The following is a 13807-nucleotide window of genomic DNA, read 5'->3' as shown; positions in this document are numbered from 1 at the left end:
AACTAAACTAATCAACCGCTTGTTTTCATTGTTGGCAAACTCTACTCCTACTTCTGATTTAGGGAAGTTACAAGAACCAGCGACTATCTGGGCCACTGGCATTTATCTGGGGGTTTAAAATTATGTAAATCTAGATGCAAATCTGATGCCACTGGCACCTGGCAAGTTTCCAAGGTGGCCCTCTATGGCAGTGACAAAGATTCATTTGTCTGGGAAACAAATCTCCTCCATTTACACAGACCAAGCTCAGAGCAGTTCAGTGAACTGTTTGAACACGTCCAGATAGAGGGATGCAGTGGGTCCCAAAAGCCATGGATCCAGGTTGTCAGGGTCCATTGCTTTCATCATTAACAAGGCTACATGCCATGCTAGCTGCACAGCATGAAGGGCACTTGTGATGTTCATGTTTCATGCTTTGAAACCAATGCACGTGATTTTTCAACTCACACTACATAACTGCAAGACTTAAGCCTCCTATGCCCTCCGCACCACACAAAACTTGCGTTTCGTTTCCTCTGAGACAGCGCTCCAACCCTTCCTCGTTATTCAGGAGAAGTTTTAGTGGATTCAGGATTTCTACTGGGACTTCAAAGGGTTTGCGCTGCTGCCCAAGAGAGTCAAGAACATGCAATCCAAGTCCTCTTGTATTAAGAGCTTTCATATCATATTAAAACTCCTGACTATTCACAGGGCCGAAATACACTGAATGACTGTAGGAAAGCTGCATCTGACTTCCCTGTGCACACCAATGAATTTCATGGATAATTAGCCTCAGAATCAATACAGAGTTGGAAGCATGAGCTGTCTCTTGCTAAAGAGCTTTCAGTTCCTGTGTTACAAGACTCAGAGTGACTCTGATTCACAGTCTCTGCCCTCCTTTGTTGTCTTGTATATTGCCGTGGGGTTTGTTTTCAATATTTTGTGAGTTTGGTGCTAAAGAAGCATGAGGGACTGTAACAGTGTCGACCCATCGCTGCGGCATCTCCTGCTGGTCGTGCTGGGAATAAGCTCTCTTGGACCACCAGGGCGCCTTTTACTAGCGGTGTCTCACTTGCCGTTACTTCCATTTTCTCCACCATGATATCTTCGGGACCCAGCCCTCCGGCTGTGCCCCAGCCTGCTGTCTCCCCAATTTGGGGGACAACTTCTTTCACTTGCCTCAGCAGCAACTGCAGTCTCTAATCTAGCCCCTGGCTTCCGGGGCAAACTGCAGTCTGGATTTAGGCCAATCTCCTCATTGGCAAGTAGGGGTAAAGGAGGGGGAAACCCAGGCCCACCTGCTACTCTGGGTCCCTGCCCAGGAACCCTATAGCTGGCAGCCACTTTCTGCCTCTCCTCCTATTTCCCCCGCCTACTTTCCCCCATAGCCCTAGCATCTTCCTGCCCTTGCTTCAGGGCCTCAGTCTAGCCAAGGTCAGCCAAGAGCTCCCTTACTGCTCTGCTACCCTGCCCAGCACTGCAGTATCTCCAGTGCTCCTTGGCCAGCAGACAGTCCTTACCCCTTGCCCTCCAGGGAGAGACTGCCTCTTACTCTGCTGAGCAGCCCTTTATATATGGGCTGCTCCAGCAAGCCTTCTCCTGATTGGCTCTCTCAATAAACCCTTTCCTGATTGGCTGGATGCTGCGCAGCCTCTCCACGGCTGCCTTAACCCTGCTCCTGCCTGTGTGGGGCAGCCACCACACCACAGGGACTATCATGCCAGACTACAGCCACACTTAGTAGAGAGGGGTTTTGTGCATATTTCCTCACTACATAGTGCTTTAATCCTGTTCTGTAGAAACCCTACTGTTTCAGTCCTGGGCTCCCACACAGATCTTCCAATGCACTTGAGTCCTGACCAGCGATCCCCCTGGGATTCCAGTCCTGGGTCCCAACACAGAATTCTGCCAACATATCTCAAACCCTGACTCTCAGACAATCCTGGGTTTTTCATAGATGAAGACTATCAGCTGTGACAAACTGCTTTTAAAATGTAAACAAACATCCACTAGTGACTAGGGTAAGACCTCTCCAAGCTCATTTCACTTGTGTAACAGTCGGGAATTGACCTGAGGTCTCCGGAGGTGAAAGATCCATCCATTAACCTACAGTGTCATCCTTTCCCATTTTATTTTATAAGGCTGTTTTATTTGTTTTGGTCTCTTTGGAGGTGTTAAAGTATTTGGAAGAGGGTTAGTCTGATTTTGTTTTACCTATAAAAGAGGCATGGGAGAGTTTCTGGAATCTTCAGAGGAATAGACACAAAAGCTGCACAAATGCTCACACATAAACTTGAAATCACAAGATGCAAGCCTAATTTTGGGCTGCATTGCAGGCTCCCTAAATTAATGAACCTGGTGCTCATTTATGGTGAAACTTACCAGTTTCAAAGGAGCTTTGCCCCGAGTTTTTGAGTTTGTTTGACAATGAATTTCAGTGAAGGCTGCTGACTTCTTAGAGAAGGTTGGGAAAATGACCACATAAAGGTGCCTTGTAGGGCTGAATTACAGCAATGGGTAAAGATTGTAATGTACCTGATTCAAAACAGGGTAGACACCATCTCCTTTCCCCTCCCCACCTGCCCCAAGGAGCCTCCAATAGTAAAATTCTAAGCAAAACTCTACAAAAAATAAACCTTTTTAAAAGGGAGCAAAGAATCTGGAATAGTGATAGCATAGAATGTTGTGGGCAAAATCCCTTTGCTGTAGAAAGTTGCACATTACCAGGTTGATGTTGTTGGTTTCTATGTGCTTTAGCACAAAAGTAGAGAGGAGATGTGTGTCCCAGTCAACAGTTGGATCGTCTGGAAGGTCCCTGGAAATGAAAAACACAATCAGTCACGTCATGGCTCCCTGCTGTATCCATAATATGCTGAAGGACAGATCTCATCTTCTCCGAGATTGGAAGCAAGTTAATTTTATCAACTGAAGAAAACCATCCGAACTAAGCACTGCAAGTTTCCCAGGGTTGAACAAGGAACACTGGTATATTGGTAGGGCTGGAAGGGAAGCACGGCAGTTTGGTCAATAGTTTCCCCACTTCGTTAAGAGTTTAACTTGTTATTGGTTTTAAATTAGATTTCAGCACCACCACCACCTATTTTCTTTGATCAACGTCTATTTGTTCAGTGATTCTTGCTTTCTGCTCCCTTCCATCAGAGTTTCCACCCCCCGCACAGAAAGAAAACGTCCACCCTCTCTTTACTCAAATACTTCCTTAAAACACAATTTACCCAGAAAGCCTTTCCAATAAAATCTACTGATGAATTACATATTAAAAGTAATGGATCAAATTCTTCTCTGACCCCATTACCTTCGTGTGCTTTGTATCTGCACTGTGTCTAACTACTCTATCTGTGTATTTTAGATTGTGAGTTCCTTGGGGCAGAGATCATGGGCCAAACACTGGTCTCAGTAACACTGCCGTAAATCCAGAAGTCACTCTACTAAAGTCAACAGAATTATTCCATATTTACTGTGATGTAACTGAGCAGAATATGATCCCCAGTCATTATGTACTGCCAGGTGCCACGCACACTGTTGGTGTTCACTACTTTAATAGTACATATAATAATTTTTCATTAGCAATAATATACCCTAAGGCTGCTAAAGACCCATGAGGATCCGTTAAACCCTTCTTTCACTCTTCCTGTCCGGTAATAGTTTGATTATTGCCTTGAGGCAGCTTAGCAGCCAAGTGAATGCATAACCTTTTCGCACTGACACAATGATTTGGATTCAGAATGGTCCCAGCTGTTTGTTGCTGAGCGTAGAAGTCCCATTTCCCAGTACACTTGTCTCTTTGACGGTTCCCAAGACGACAGGGATGATAACATCTGCATCAGAGCAACGGAAAAGTGTCTCCTCAGCACACAGCTCAGCGCATTTCCAAGGTCAAGCTTTTAGACTGTGTCTATACTATGGGACTTTTGGCAAAATTTCCCCACAGCTGTTAACACTGGTAGTGGCAAAAAGGGGAGCCCTATAGACTGGCTGCCAGCATTTTCACCACTGTGCTGCTTAGCCCTGTTCAGAGCTGATTTAAATAATATGGTGTTAAAAGTACCAACAGCATTGGTAGCTTTTTCTCCATGAGTGTTCTCATTCTTGCTACCCCCATTGGAGCTGCACTGGTGTTACCAACAGTGGAAAATTGTTTCAGTAGCTTGAATGGTGCATTTGAGGATACTAATATTCAAGTTAAAAGAAAAGGAGGACTTGTGGCACCTTCGAGACTAACCAATTTATTAGAGCATGAGCTTTCGTGAGCTACAGCTCACTTCATCGGATGCATATCGTGGAAACTGCAGCAGGCTTTATATATACACAGAGAAAATGAAACAATACCTCCTCCCACCCCACTGTCCTGCTGGTAATAGCTTATCTAAAGTGATCATCAGGTGGGCCATTTCCAGCACAAATCCAGGTTTTCTCACCCTCCACCCCCCCACACAAATTCACTCTCCTGCTGGTGATAGCCCATCCAAAGTGACAACTCTTTACACAATGGATTTGTGCTGGAAATGGCCCACCTGATGATCACTTTAGATAAGCTATTACCAGCAGGACAGTGGGGTGGGAGTAGGTATTGTTTCATATTCTCTGTGTATATATAAAGCCTGCTGCAGTTTCCACGATATGCATCTGAGGAAGTGAGCTGTAGCTCACGAAAGCTCATGCTCAAATAAATTGGTTAGTCTCTAAGGTGCCACAAGTCCTCCTTTTCTTTTTGCGAATACAGACTAACACGGCTGTTACTCTGAAACCTAATATTCAAGTTGTGCGTTCGGCTAAGTGGGATTTTTTGCTGCCCACAGCAGTTTGTTCCTTCTTCATTCACCAGACTTTGTAATGGCAGTTCTCTAAAAACTGATGTAGAAAAGTGGAGACAGAGAAAAGTATCCTGTAAAAACACCAGGTGAGCTCCAACCCGTAAGAGGTCAGGAAGGAAACATGGCAACTGGAAATGACAATGTTTAAAAGGATGTTAGTATCCCAGCAGCTGTGCTTGGTTTTACTGAGCTTTCTCTGAAGAGGCTCTGGGCAATGGAGCAGGTTTTAACTAGATTGGACAGACAAAGGTCACCCGAGTTCAATGAAAATCAACAGCTGGAGGCAATGGTTCAGAATCTCTGAAAACAAAACAATCTGAAGGCATGGAGAAATTAACCCTGTGCATGCTGAACTGATTAAAGTGAGCACATTTTGCAGGCAGCTATGCTTCTCTCCATTTACCAGAGCCCCATGAAGCGGGCCATTCATGCCCTGCAACTAAGAGGAATTTTTTCCGGCATCATATCACCTGCCAGCAGCAAAGACAGCAAAGCTGATGCACACACAGTTTGTAACTAACTAATTCTCACAACCCCCCAAACTAGTATTAGCCTCATTTTGCAGACAGAGAAACTTGAGACAGACATTAAAGAGACAATAAGGTGGACCAACTTTTCTGTTGGCGAGAGAGACAAGCTTTGGAGCTAGACAGAGCTGTTCTTCAGGTCTGGGAAAAGTACTCCCAGCCAAGAAATTGTTTAGTATAAGTAGCTCACGAAAGCTTATGCTCAAGCACAGTGACCTTTTGAACAATAAAAACAGGTTATATCTTATTGTTTATTAATAACTTCAGGGCTGATGATCAGAGCCATTTGGCATTTAAATGGTTAACTCTAGCTTTCTGACTGTAGCTGATAATGTCTCTGAGCTCAAGGTTGCAAGGCTGAGATAAAGGGCTGTAATGGAGTGAAAATTAGCACATTCCCTGGAGCCCACTGGAGCCTATGCCAGGAGACACCCCCTCCCCGGACCTTCTCTGTCCTTTATCCCAGAGAGCTCCTTGTTGGTGCTGCCAACCACCGTGATGGATCAAGATATAAATCACATGTTGGAAAGGGTTCCTGGATCAAATCGCTGTAGGGGTGGGGGTGTAGGAAGAGTTCAGTCAAGCAGCCTGATTTCAGCCAAAGGCTTCTGTCCAAGAAGTGACATTTACAGGCATTCCAAATCACAGACATTGAATGCAAAGGATTGTTCATAGCTAGGGAGCCTCAGTGACTGAGGGCATGAACAGCTGGCCACAATGGGGCAAGGCTTTTGTCATTCAGTAGGAAGGTTTTGCCCCAGAATTAAGATTGTTCCCACTTTTATAACATTTTCAGTGAATCAGAGTTTTGCGGCTGCTCTGTCAAGTGTATTTAGTGCTCTGCTGAGAGCACTGGAGAGTGAGGGTACGTCTACACTGCAAAAAAAACATCCACAGCAGAGAGTCTCAGAGCCTGGGTCAACTGACTTGGGCTCATGCTACGGGGCTAAAAACAGTGTAGATGTAACTTCTCAGGATGGACCCCAGGTTCTGAAACCTGGTGAGGGGGGCTGGTCTCAGAGCCTGTGCTCCCTTCTGAGCAGGAATGTCTACACTCCGATATTTAGCTCCATAGCGTGAGCCCGAGTCAGCTGACTTGGGCTCTGAGACTCGCCGCCGAAGATGTTGTTTTGCAGCATAGATGTACCCAGAGGTGGGATTTTCAAATGCACCCAGTGTTGGCTTAACTATGCTTACTGACCTTAGCAGGAGCAGTCAGGCCAACTCTGAGGGCTTCTGAAAACTACCTATAAGTCCTCCATTTATCTATCATGGGCTTTGCCACTGACTCCAATGGGAGGAGGAGAAGACCCTCTGTTGGTTTCTAATTTTCTCCCTCTTGTATTTGTCCTCTCCATGTTTCCCCATGGAATAATTACATCCTTGCAGCTACTACCTCTGTTCTTGCACCGGCACTACCATAGGGCAAAGTAACGGAGTGGTGGACAACACAGTATTTAGTCTTGGCTGCAGCATCCAGGGGATTTGAGAGCCACCAGTGGGCCACAGCAAACCACAAAAGGAAATTAAATAAAAAGGCAATTTCTTTGTTTTGGGTAGACTTTGCCCAGTGAGCTCAACCTGTGCACCATACACAGCTGCATCTTCATAACAAAAGGAATTAAATGAATTTCTATGGAAAAAATGAGAATGGAAGCATTGTATGCTACACCCTGTTTGTGTGTCTCCCTTCTCTTGTTTGCTTTTGTCTGCTGGATGTTGTCCCTTGTTTACTGTTGCTTCAGGGCTTGGACCATCTGACCTCTAGATCAGAGCGTCACTAACCTTGAGCATGAAGCCAGCAGTACTGGCCCTGCCAGAGGGGTTAGTTTTTATAAGATAACTTTTATATTTTAACAAACTTCACATTGAAGGCAGATTTGAGAAGAACACCCATGTTGGAGGGACTCGTTTGTGTCCCTGATGGAAACTTAAAAGCTTCACCTACTCTACATGGCCCAGCTCTACTTTTCTTCTAAGACATCCTGTTCGCCTCCTGACCAGCTTTCTTATGTTCAGCTTCTAACAGAGCTGCACCCAATGCACTGTGTGTGCACCTTTTTTCAGAGTCTTCTACAGAATTTGTTCTGATCAAGAGCCAGGGTCCTGTGATCAAAGGTTCAAAGGTTAAGTTGAACCAAACGGCCAGTTTGTGTGAAGTCCATGTGGCTTAATAAAGAGCAAATGGCTGTCCCCCACGGGACACCTGTGTCTACGATACCCTTGGGTCTGTCACTCCCCAAGGGTGCTGAGACTAGGCAATGCCCAGGCCTCTGGGACACTGTGTTCTAGTATGACAGACTGCTTGGGGAGAGAGCAGTATGGACGGGGGTTTGTCCGGAAGCCTTCTCAGCCTTGTGGGGCCTTTACAGGTAGCGACAGGAAAGTGGGTGGGGCGGAAATGGGGTTCCTGGAAGAACTACTCTCCTCCCCCCACCAAACAGATCAAACACCAGAGCAAAACCTTCCAGATACTCTGGCTAAGCTGATTTTTCATTCCACTGAACTCCAACGGGATAAAAATGAAAGGATTTGCCCATTCAGCCTAACTTCCTCACTGGCTCTTTGTCCTCCAGCATGACCCTAATCAATGCAAGGCTAGTGACCAGGAAACAACTTTTGCATGGATTTATTTTCCCCTCAAAGAATGATGTTACATTAAATCAGCACAGAGGTTGGTAGATTAATGGTAGACTACATAGGAAACAGGTGAACTGCTGTTCAGTAGTTCCCAGCTGAGAACAATGACCGCAGTGTGTTTGTTTGAATAAAGGATGCCCTTTGTATAAAAATAAGATAAAGGAGTTTCTGAACATCTGGGTGATTGAATCTGGACCAGAAAGCAAAGGATCCCACAAAATAAAATGAGGCTAGCACACAATTAGTGAAGAGGCTGTGTGATGACCAGAGGCAATCAGGGAGTGACTTTTACACCACACTGTCAATTTATTGGAAAGTCTGAATTAACAGGAATGATCATGTCAGCCTCTGAGGAGTGAAATGTGAAATTATTTTCTAGATTATACTGAGATGAATGGAGAGGGGCTAGCCTTAGAGTCTCAGGCAGAACTTGCATGCACCTATGTTAATAGGTACTTATGAATATCACACCCCACTACTGACAATTACAGACAGGAAGGCAATAGCATAGCTAGGGTGCATACACATATCTGACTCAAGTAAGAAGAAGGAAGGACTCAAATCCAACATACTTGCAGTGTCACATTACACTGAAGAACAGGTGCTGCATGGCTGTTGGAAAGGTATACACCTATCGCTTAGCACCTGGCTGGGATGAGTCTGGAAAAACACAAATATCTGAGGAGGGGCATTGGGAAATTATTGACAGAATTAAAGCCAAAAACAGTGGCACACTGACCATAAGGAATAAAACAGGGGCTGGGCAATGACTATCCAATGACAAGCAACCTATTGAGGGCCAATCCTGAAATCTTTATTCCAAGTGACTTCCAGTTGGATATTTCTAAGAATTGAGTAAAGGCTTCAGGATTTGGCCCAGCTGTGGAATAAGCTCCCAAGGGGAGGGGTGGAAACCCCACTGCTTGAAACATTTTGAAATAAAACAGGGCAAACCACTAAAAATACTGGAGAGAACAATCTCACAAAGGAAGGAGGCTAGACCAGATGGGCCATAATAGTTCTCTTCCATCTCTAACTTCTGTGATCTATACCTAAGGGTCTACACTCAATGGTGAATTTTTCAAGCCTTGGTGCATACTACATAGGTCAATACTGACCTAAATAATGTGAATATGTTGGGTAATGCGCATGTGTGAAGGGAGAGGATAGGTGTATCTAGACGTTATTCACGGATACCAGTTCTTACAGTTTCATCTAAAGTCCAAAGAGTTGTGTGTTCTTGTCCACTGGTCTATGTAAAATCCCACTGCAGCTGTGTCAGTCAGTAATCCATGTACCTACCATAAATTTACTAAAAGCCGATGGTGATCTAGATCTTTAAGTAATAAACTTTTGTCTTGGGCATAATCATAAGTTTCTGTTTGAGAAATAAGAGTGGGCTGTAGTTTAAATTTAACAAGGTTGCTAGAACACACAGGATCATTTGTCACGTAGGAAGCTCTCCAAGCGTCCCTGTACTTGTCTAATTTTTAAAAATGAATTATTGACAATTTCTCAGCAGAGTTTAATGTCTATTCATGGAGATGAGACAATTGCTTATCGTAATTTGAAATCTGGTATTTATTTGACGTCTGTACCTCAGAGCCCTGTTGATAAATTACAGCACAAAGCTCTGCAGGAACAAGTTCATATTCATTGGCTTTAAACAGAAAAAAACCCGTGTTGGCTGGCAAGAGTAGAAATGTACAGAGTTCAGGGTTGTAAGAGCTACCTTTAAAAAGTAATATATTAAAACTAGGCCTTGTCTACACTAGAAAATTAGGTCATCATAACTATGTTACTCAGGTGTGAAAAATCCATAACCCCAAGTGGTGTACTTAAGCCAACCTAAGTCCCCACGTAGACCGTGCTAGGTCGACGGAAGAATACCCACCCCAATGGGAGAATCCCTCCCATCGGCATAGGTAGTATCTACACTGCAGCGCTACAGAGGTGCAGCTGTGCCACAGCAGCATTTTAAGTGTAGACAAGCCTGTAGAGGGAGAGGAGGTAGGCTGGTCTAGCAGTTAGAGCAGGGGACAGTGTCAGAAGAACTGGATTCTATTCCTGACTCAGTCACTGGTTTTAGTCACAGTGCTTCATGCCCCACTTTCCACATCTGTAAAATGGGAATAATAATGTGTATGCACCTATATCATGCACTTGGAAAGGCCTTATGGAAAAAGCACATTTCCTCAGCCACATGGCTAGAATGAGCACACCAGCTCTGTCCTGCGCTCCCTACACTGGCATCCCATAGAATAACAAATCAAGGTCCAAGTCTCAGTCCCTCTCTTCAAGGTGCTCCATGGCCTCTGCCCAGCATATCCATAAGACTGCCTAAAGCGCTAGAATGAAGACTGTGGTCGACAACTGTGCTCCTCTGGCACAATGGAACTCTCTACCATAAGGGTAAAGCTCGTCTGTGCAGGAGACACAGCTTTCTCAGGGGTCGACCCAAGACTGGAATGAACTCCCATAGGAATTTAGGACCATCCCAAACCTCAGCACCTCGCACTTCAAGTGCCAGGTGCATTTCTTCGAGCAGGCGTCTCTAATATAAACATATAGCAACATGTCTGTATGTGTGTGCGCGGGTGTGTTATATTATTTAAAAAAATCCAAAACAAGAAAAAATCCATTGCACATGCCTCTCTCCCTGGGACAATAATGAAAGACCAAACAAGTGACAGATGTTAGTCATGTTGCTTAATACACGAGTGGGAGGTGCTTATATACTGTGGTGTTGAGCAGTGTAAAAACCTGGATAGAACAGCATAGTAATCTGGGAGGCATTACTGATTAATTTATTGCATAACTAATGGAGGACCAAGTACTTCTGTGTCCTGCATAGATTTGGAATTCAGCTGCCAGAGAAAGGGAGGGGTCTGTTTCATTCAGTCTGACCTGCCATCATCAGAGGTAGTAGCTTTAGCCCAGCCAAAATTTATCATGGATTGTTTACGTGAGCTGCACAATGAGACAGGTCACACAAGGAAACATGGTGGCTACTTCTGCTAGGGACAGCAGTAAGAGGACAACCAAGTACAGTTACTGAAAAATAATTTAATAAATTGAAAAAAAAAACCAGATTCCCACACTTTATCTTATACTCTCGTCCATTACTTTTTTCCTCATTACACTTCCTGCTCCCAAATGGACTAACATTCACTTTGCTCACCCACTGAATGCCAAATCAGGGCCAGTTATGCTACTTTACCACGTACAGCCATTTTCTGGCCAGCTTACACTACCACGTACCTCATCACTGAATTTGGCCCAAAGACTCCGATGGCACCTTTGACACCAGGTCTCAGTTTAGCCTGTGGTTTCCGATACAACTGCACACACAGGAAGACAGCCCTGCTGCAGGCTGTATGCTGAAGGGCTGGAAGCTTCACTTTCGTTTTACAAAAGCTTACAGTCGGCAGAATCTGCTGGGGCCACCACAGACAACATTAAACCAAGCATTGGCTTGGTCTGACTCCCAAAGTTCACTGAAAACACCAACTGGACATAAGACTTAGGGCTTGGCTACACTTGCAAGTTACAGCGCATTAAAGGAGCCCCGGGCGCACTAGCTCACTACCCGTCCACACGGCAAGGCACGTAGAGTGCTCTGACTCCGCGGCTAGTCCGCTCCTACTACTCCACCTCCACGAATGAAATAACATTTTGTGCGCCCCCGCTGGAGCACCACGGTGCTAGTGTGGACGCCCTGGTCTGTTAGTGCGCACTGATTGGCCTCCAGAAGTGTCCCACAATGCCTGGTCTAGCCACTCTGGTCATCACTTTGAACTCTACTGCCCTGCCCTCAGGTGACCAACCGTCAGACCCGCCCTTTACATTCTCTGGGAATTTTGAAAATCCCCTTCCTGTTTGCTCAGCCAGGCATGGAGTGCTCTCAGCGAATCTTTCCAGGTGACCATGCCTCCACGCACCAGGTGATCCCCAGTATGGAGCAATGGCAAGGTGCTGGACCTCATCAGTGTTTGTGGGGAGGAAGCTGTCCAGTCCCAGCTGCACTCCAACCGTAGAAATTATACCTTCGGGCAGATATCAAGGGACGTGATGGAAAGGGGTCATGACCGGGACACACTGCAGTGCAGGGTTAAAGTGAAGGAGCTGCGGAATGCCTACCGCAAAGCCTGTGAGGCAAACAGCTGCTCCGGTGCTGCCCCCGTGACTGCCGTTTCTACAAAGAGCTGGACGCAATACTTGGGGCTGACCCCACCTCCACTCTGAGTATCACCATGGACACTTCAGAGCCCAGTTCAACAAGGCGGGAGGAGGAGGAGGAGCAGCAAAGCGGGAGCGAGGGTGTTGAGATGGAGGAAGACACTCCGGAATCCCTAGATGCATGCAGCCAGGAGCTGTTCTCAAGCCAGGAGGAAGGTAGCCAGTCACGGTGGCCAGTGCTTGGGGAAGGATGAACACCAGAGGAGGTACCTGGTAAGCGACTTTTGTTTTGGGAAGTAAGTTATTCAGTGTGGGCTCTTGGGGTGAGGAGGATTAGGGCTGCATGCATGCCTAGATGTGGAATGGGGCGTTGATGTGCTCCCTCACATTGTAGTAATCGGCCTCAGTGATCTCTTCAAAGGTCTCATCCAGAACTTGGGCAATGCACTTGCGCAGGTTTCGTGGGAGAGCCACGGTGGTCCTTGTCCCAGTAAGGCTAACTTGTCCGTGCCACTGTGCCGTGAGGGGTGGGGGGACCATTGCTGCACAGAGGCAAGCTGCATATGGGCCAGGGCGGAATCCGCATTGCAGTAGAAGACCCTCCCTTGCTTCCCAGGTCAGCAGCGAGATATCTTCCAGGACCAACTCCTGTGGAAAATGTGGGGACAGTGTTCAGTCTAGGGGCCCCCTGCCGCTGTTGACTCTCCCCAAGGCACAGAAACCCAGAAGACAGTATAGCCATGAAACAATCAGTCACGCTTGACCCTGTGCTTACTCACCATTTTGGGGCTCCTGTGGGTTATGTGCGCTCGCTTTGGGATGGACAAATTATGCTATTGTGTAGACTGTGCTTGCCCTTAAGTACGGGGGAATCATTGCTCTGTCTGGTGTGAACAATGCTGCCTCTGTTAAGTGTTGCATTTTGCCTTTACAGATGCAACCTTGAGATCTCAGCCATCCATGTTATCACCGGCCGAAAAACTCCAAAGAATCAGAAAGAGGCCACGCAGAAGCAAGGAAGACATGTTGCATGAAGTAATGCAGCATTCAAGTAATGAAAATCGAAAAGTGCAGGAGTGGCAGGACAGTGAAAGGAGGATCCGCCAGCAGAATGAGGAGCGCAGGCACAAAAGCGCGGTGCTCGGCAGCAAAGCACAGATTGGCTGATAAGCATAATGAAGCGCCAACTGGACTCGATCCAGACACTCGTAGCCATGCAGGCGAAGCACTACTGTGCTCGACATCCCCCCTGCAGACCTTGTCCCAAAACTCTTTCCCTTGTGCCCCCATGTCACCTCCAACCTACTTTTCCCAACATCCGGGTTCTTACCGCCACCAGCTGCCTCCAACACCTGTAGCTTCACCCCCTAGCCCTGAAAACTACGACCCTCACCCTCTGCACTCAACTCCCATCACCAGGCAGTACAGCCACCCTGAAGTGCAGCACTCATTGCACAGCACTCCAGACTGGAAGGCTGAGTACGATAACAAGACATATGCAAATCTGTGATTGTACCGTTCCTCACCCCACCCCCTTGCCCTTTCTGTTTCCCAAGCAGTTGTGTTTCTTTTCAATAAATGGATTTTTTAGCTTTGAAAACATTCTTTAGTATTGCATAAAGTAAAAGATACCTTAGCCCAGGAAAGAAA

The 13807-nt window shown here is 46.1% G+C and overlaps 1 protein-coding gene across 1 annotated transcript in view; it reads right to left on the bottom strand.

Moving 5' to 3' along the window:
* The window catches only part of PIGL (phosphatidylinositol glycan anchor biosynthesis class L), an 86681-nt gene that overhangs the window by 24712 nt on the left and 48162 nt on the right, over nucleotides 1-13807 (bottom strand). Inside the window, exon 3 of the mRNA XM_073315457.1 lies at nucleotides 2704-2794. Within this exon, the coding sequence (XP_073171558.1) occupies nucleotides 2704-2794 (91 nt within the window). The remainder of the gene's footprint in view (nucleotides 1-2703; nucleotides 2795-13807) is intronic.

This window comes from Lepidochelys kempii, chromosome 17, assembly GCF_965140265.1.
Source record: "Lepidochelys kempii isolate rLepKem1 chromosome 17, rLepKem1.hap2, whole genome shotgun sequence".
NCBI lineage: Eukaryota > Metazoa > Chordata > Testudines > Cheloniidae > Lepidochelys > Lepidochelys kempii.
This window is presented reverse-complemented; position numbering and strand designations above follow the sequence as displayed.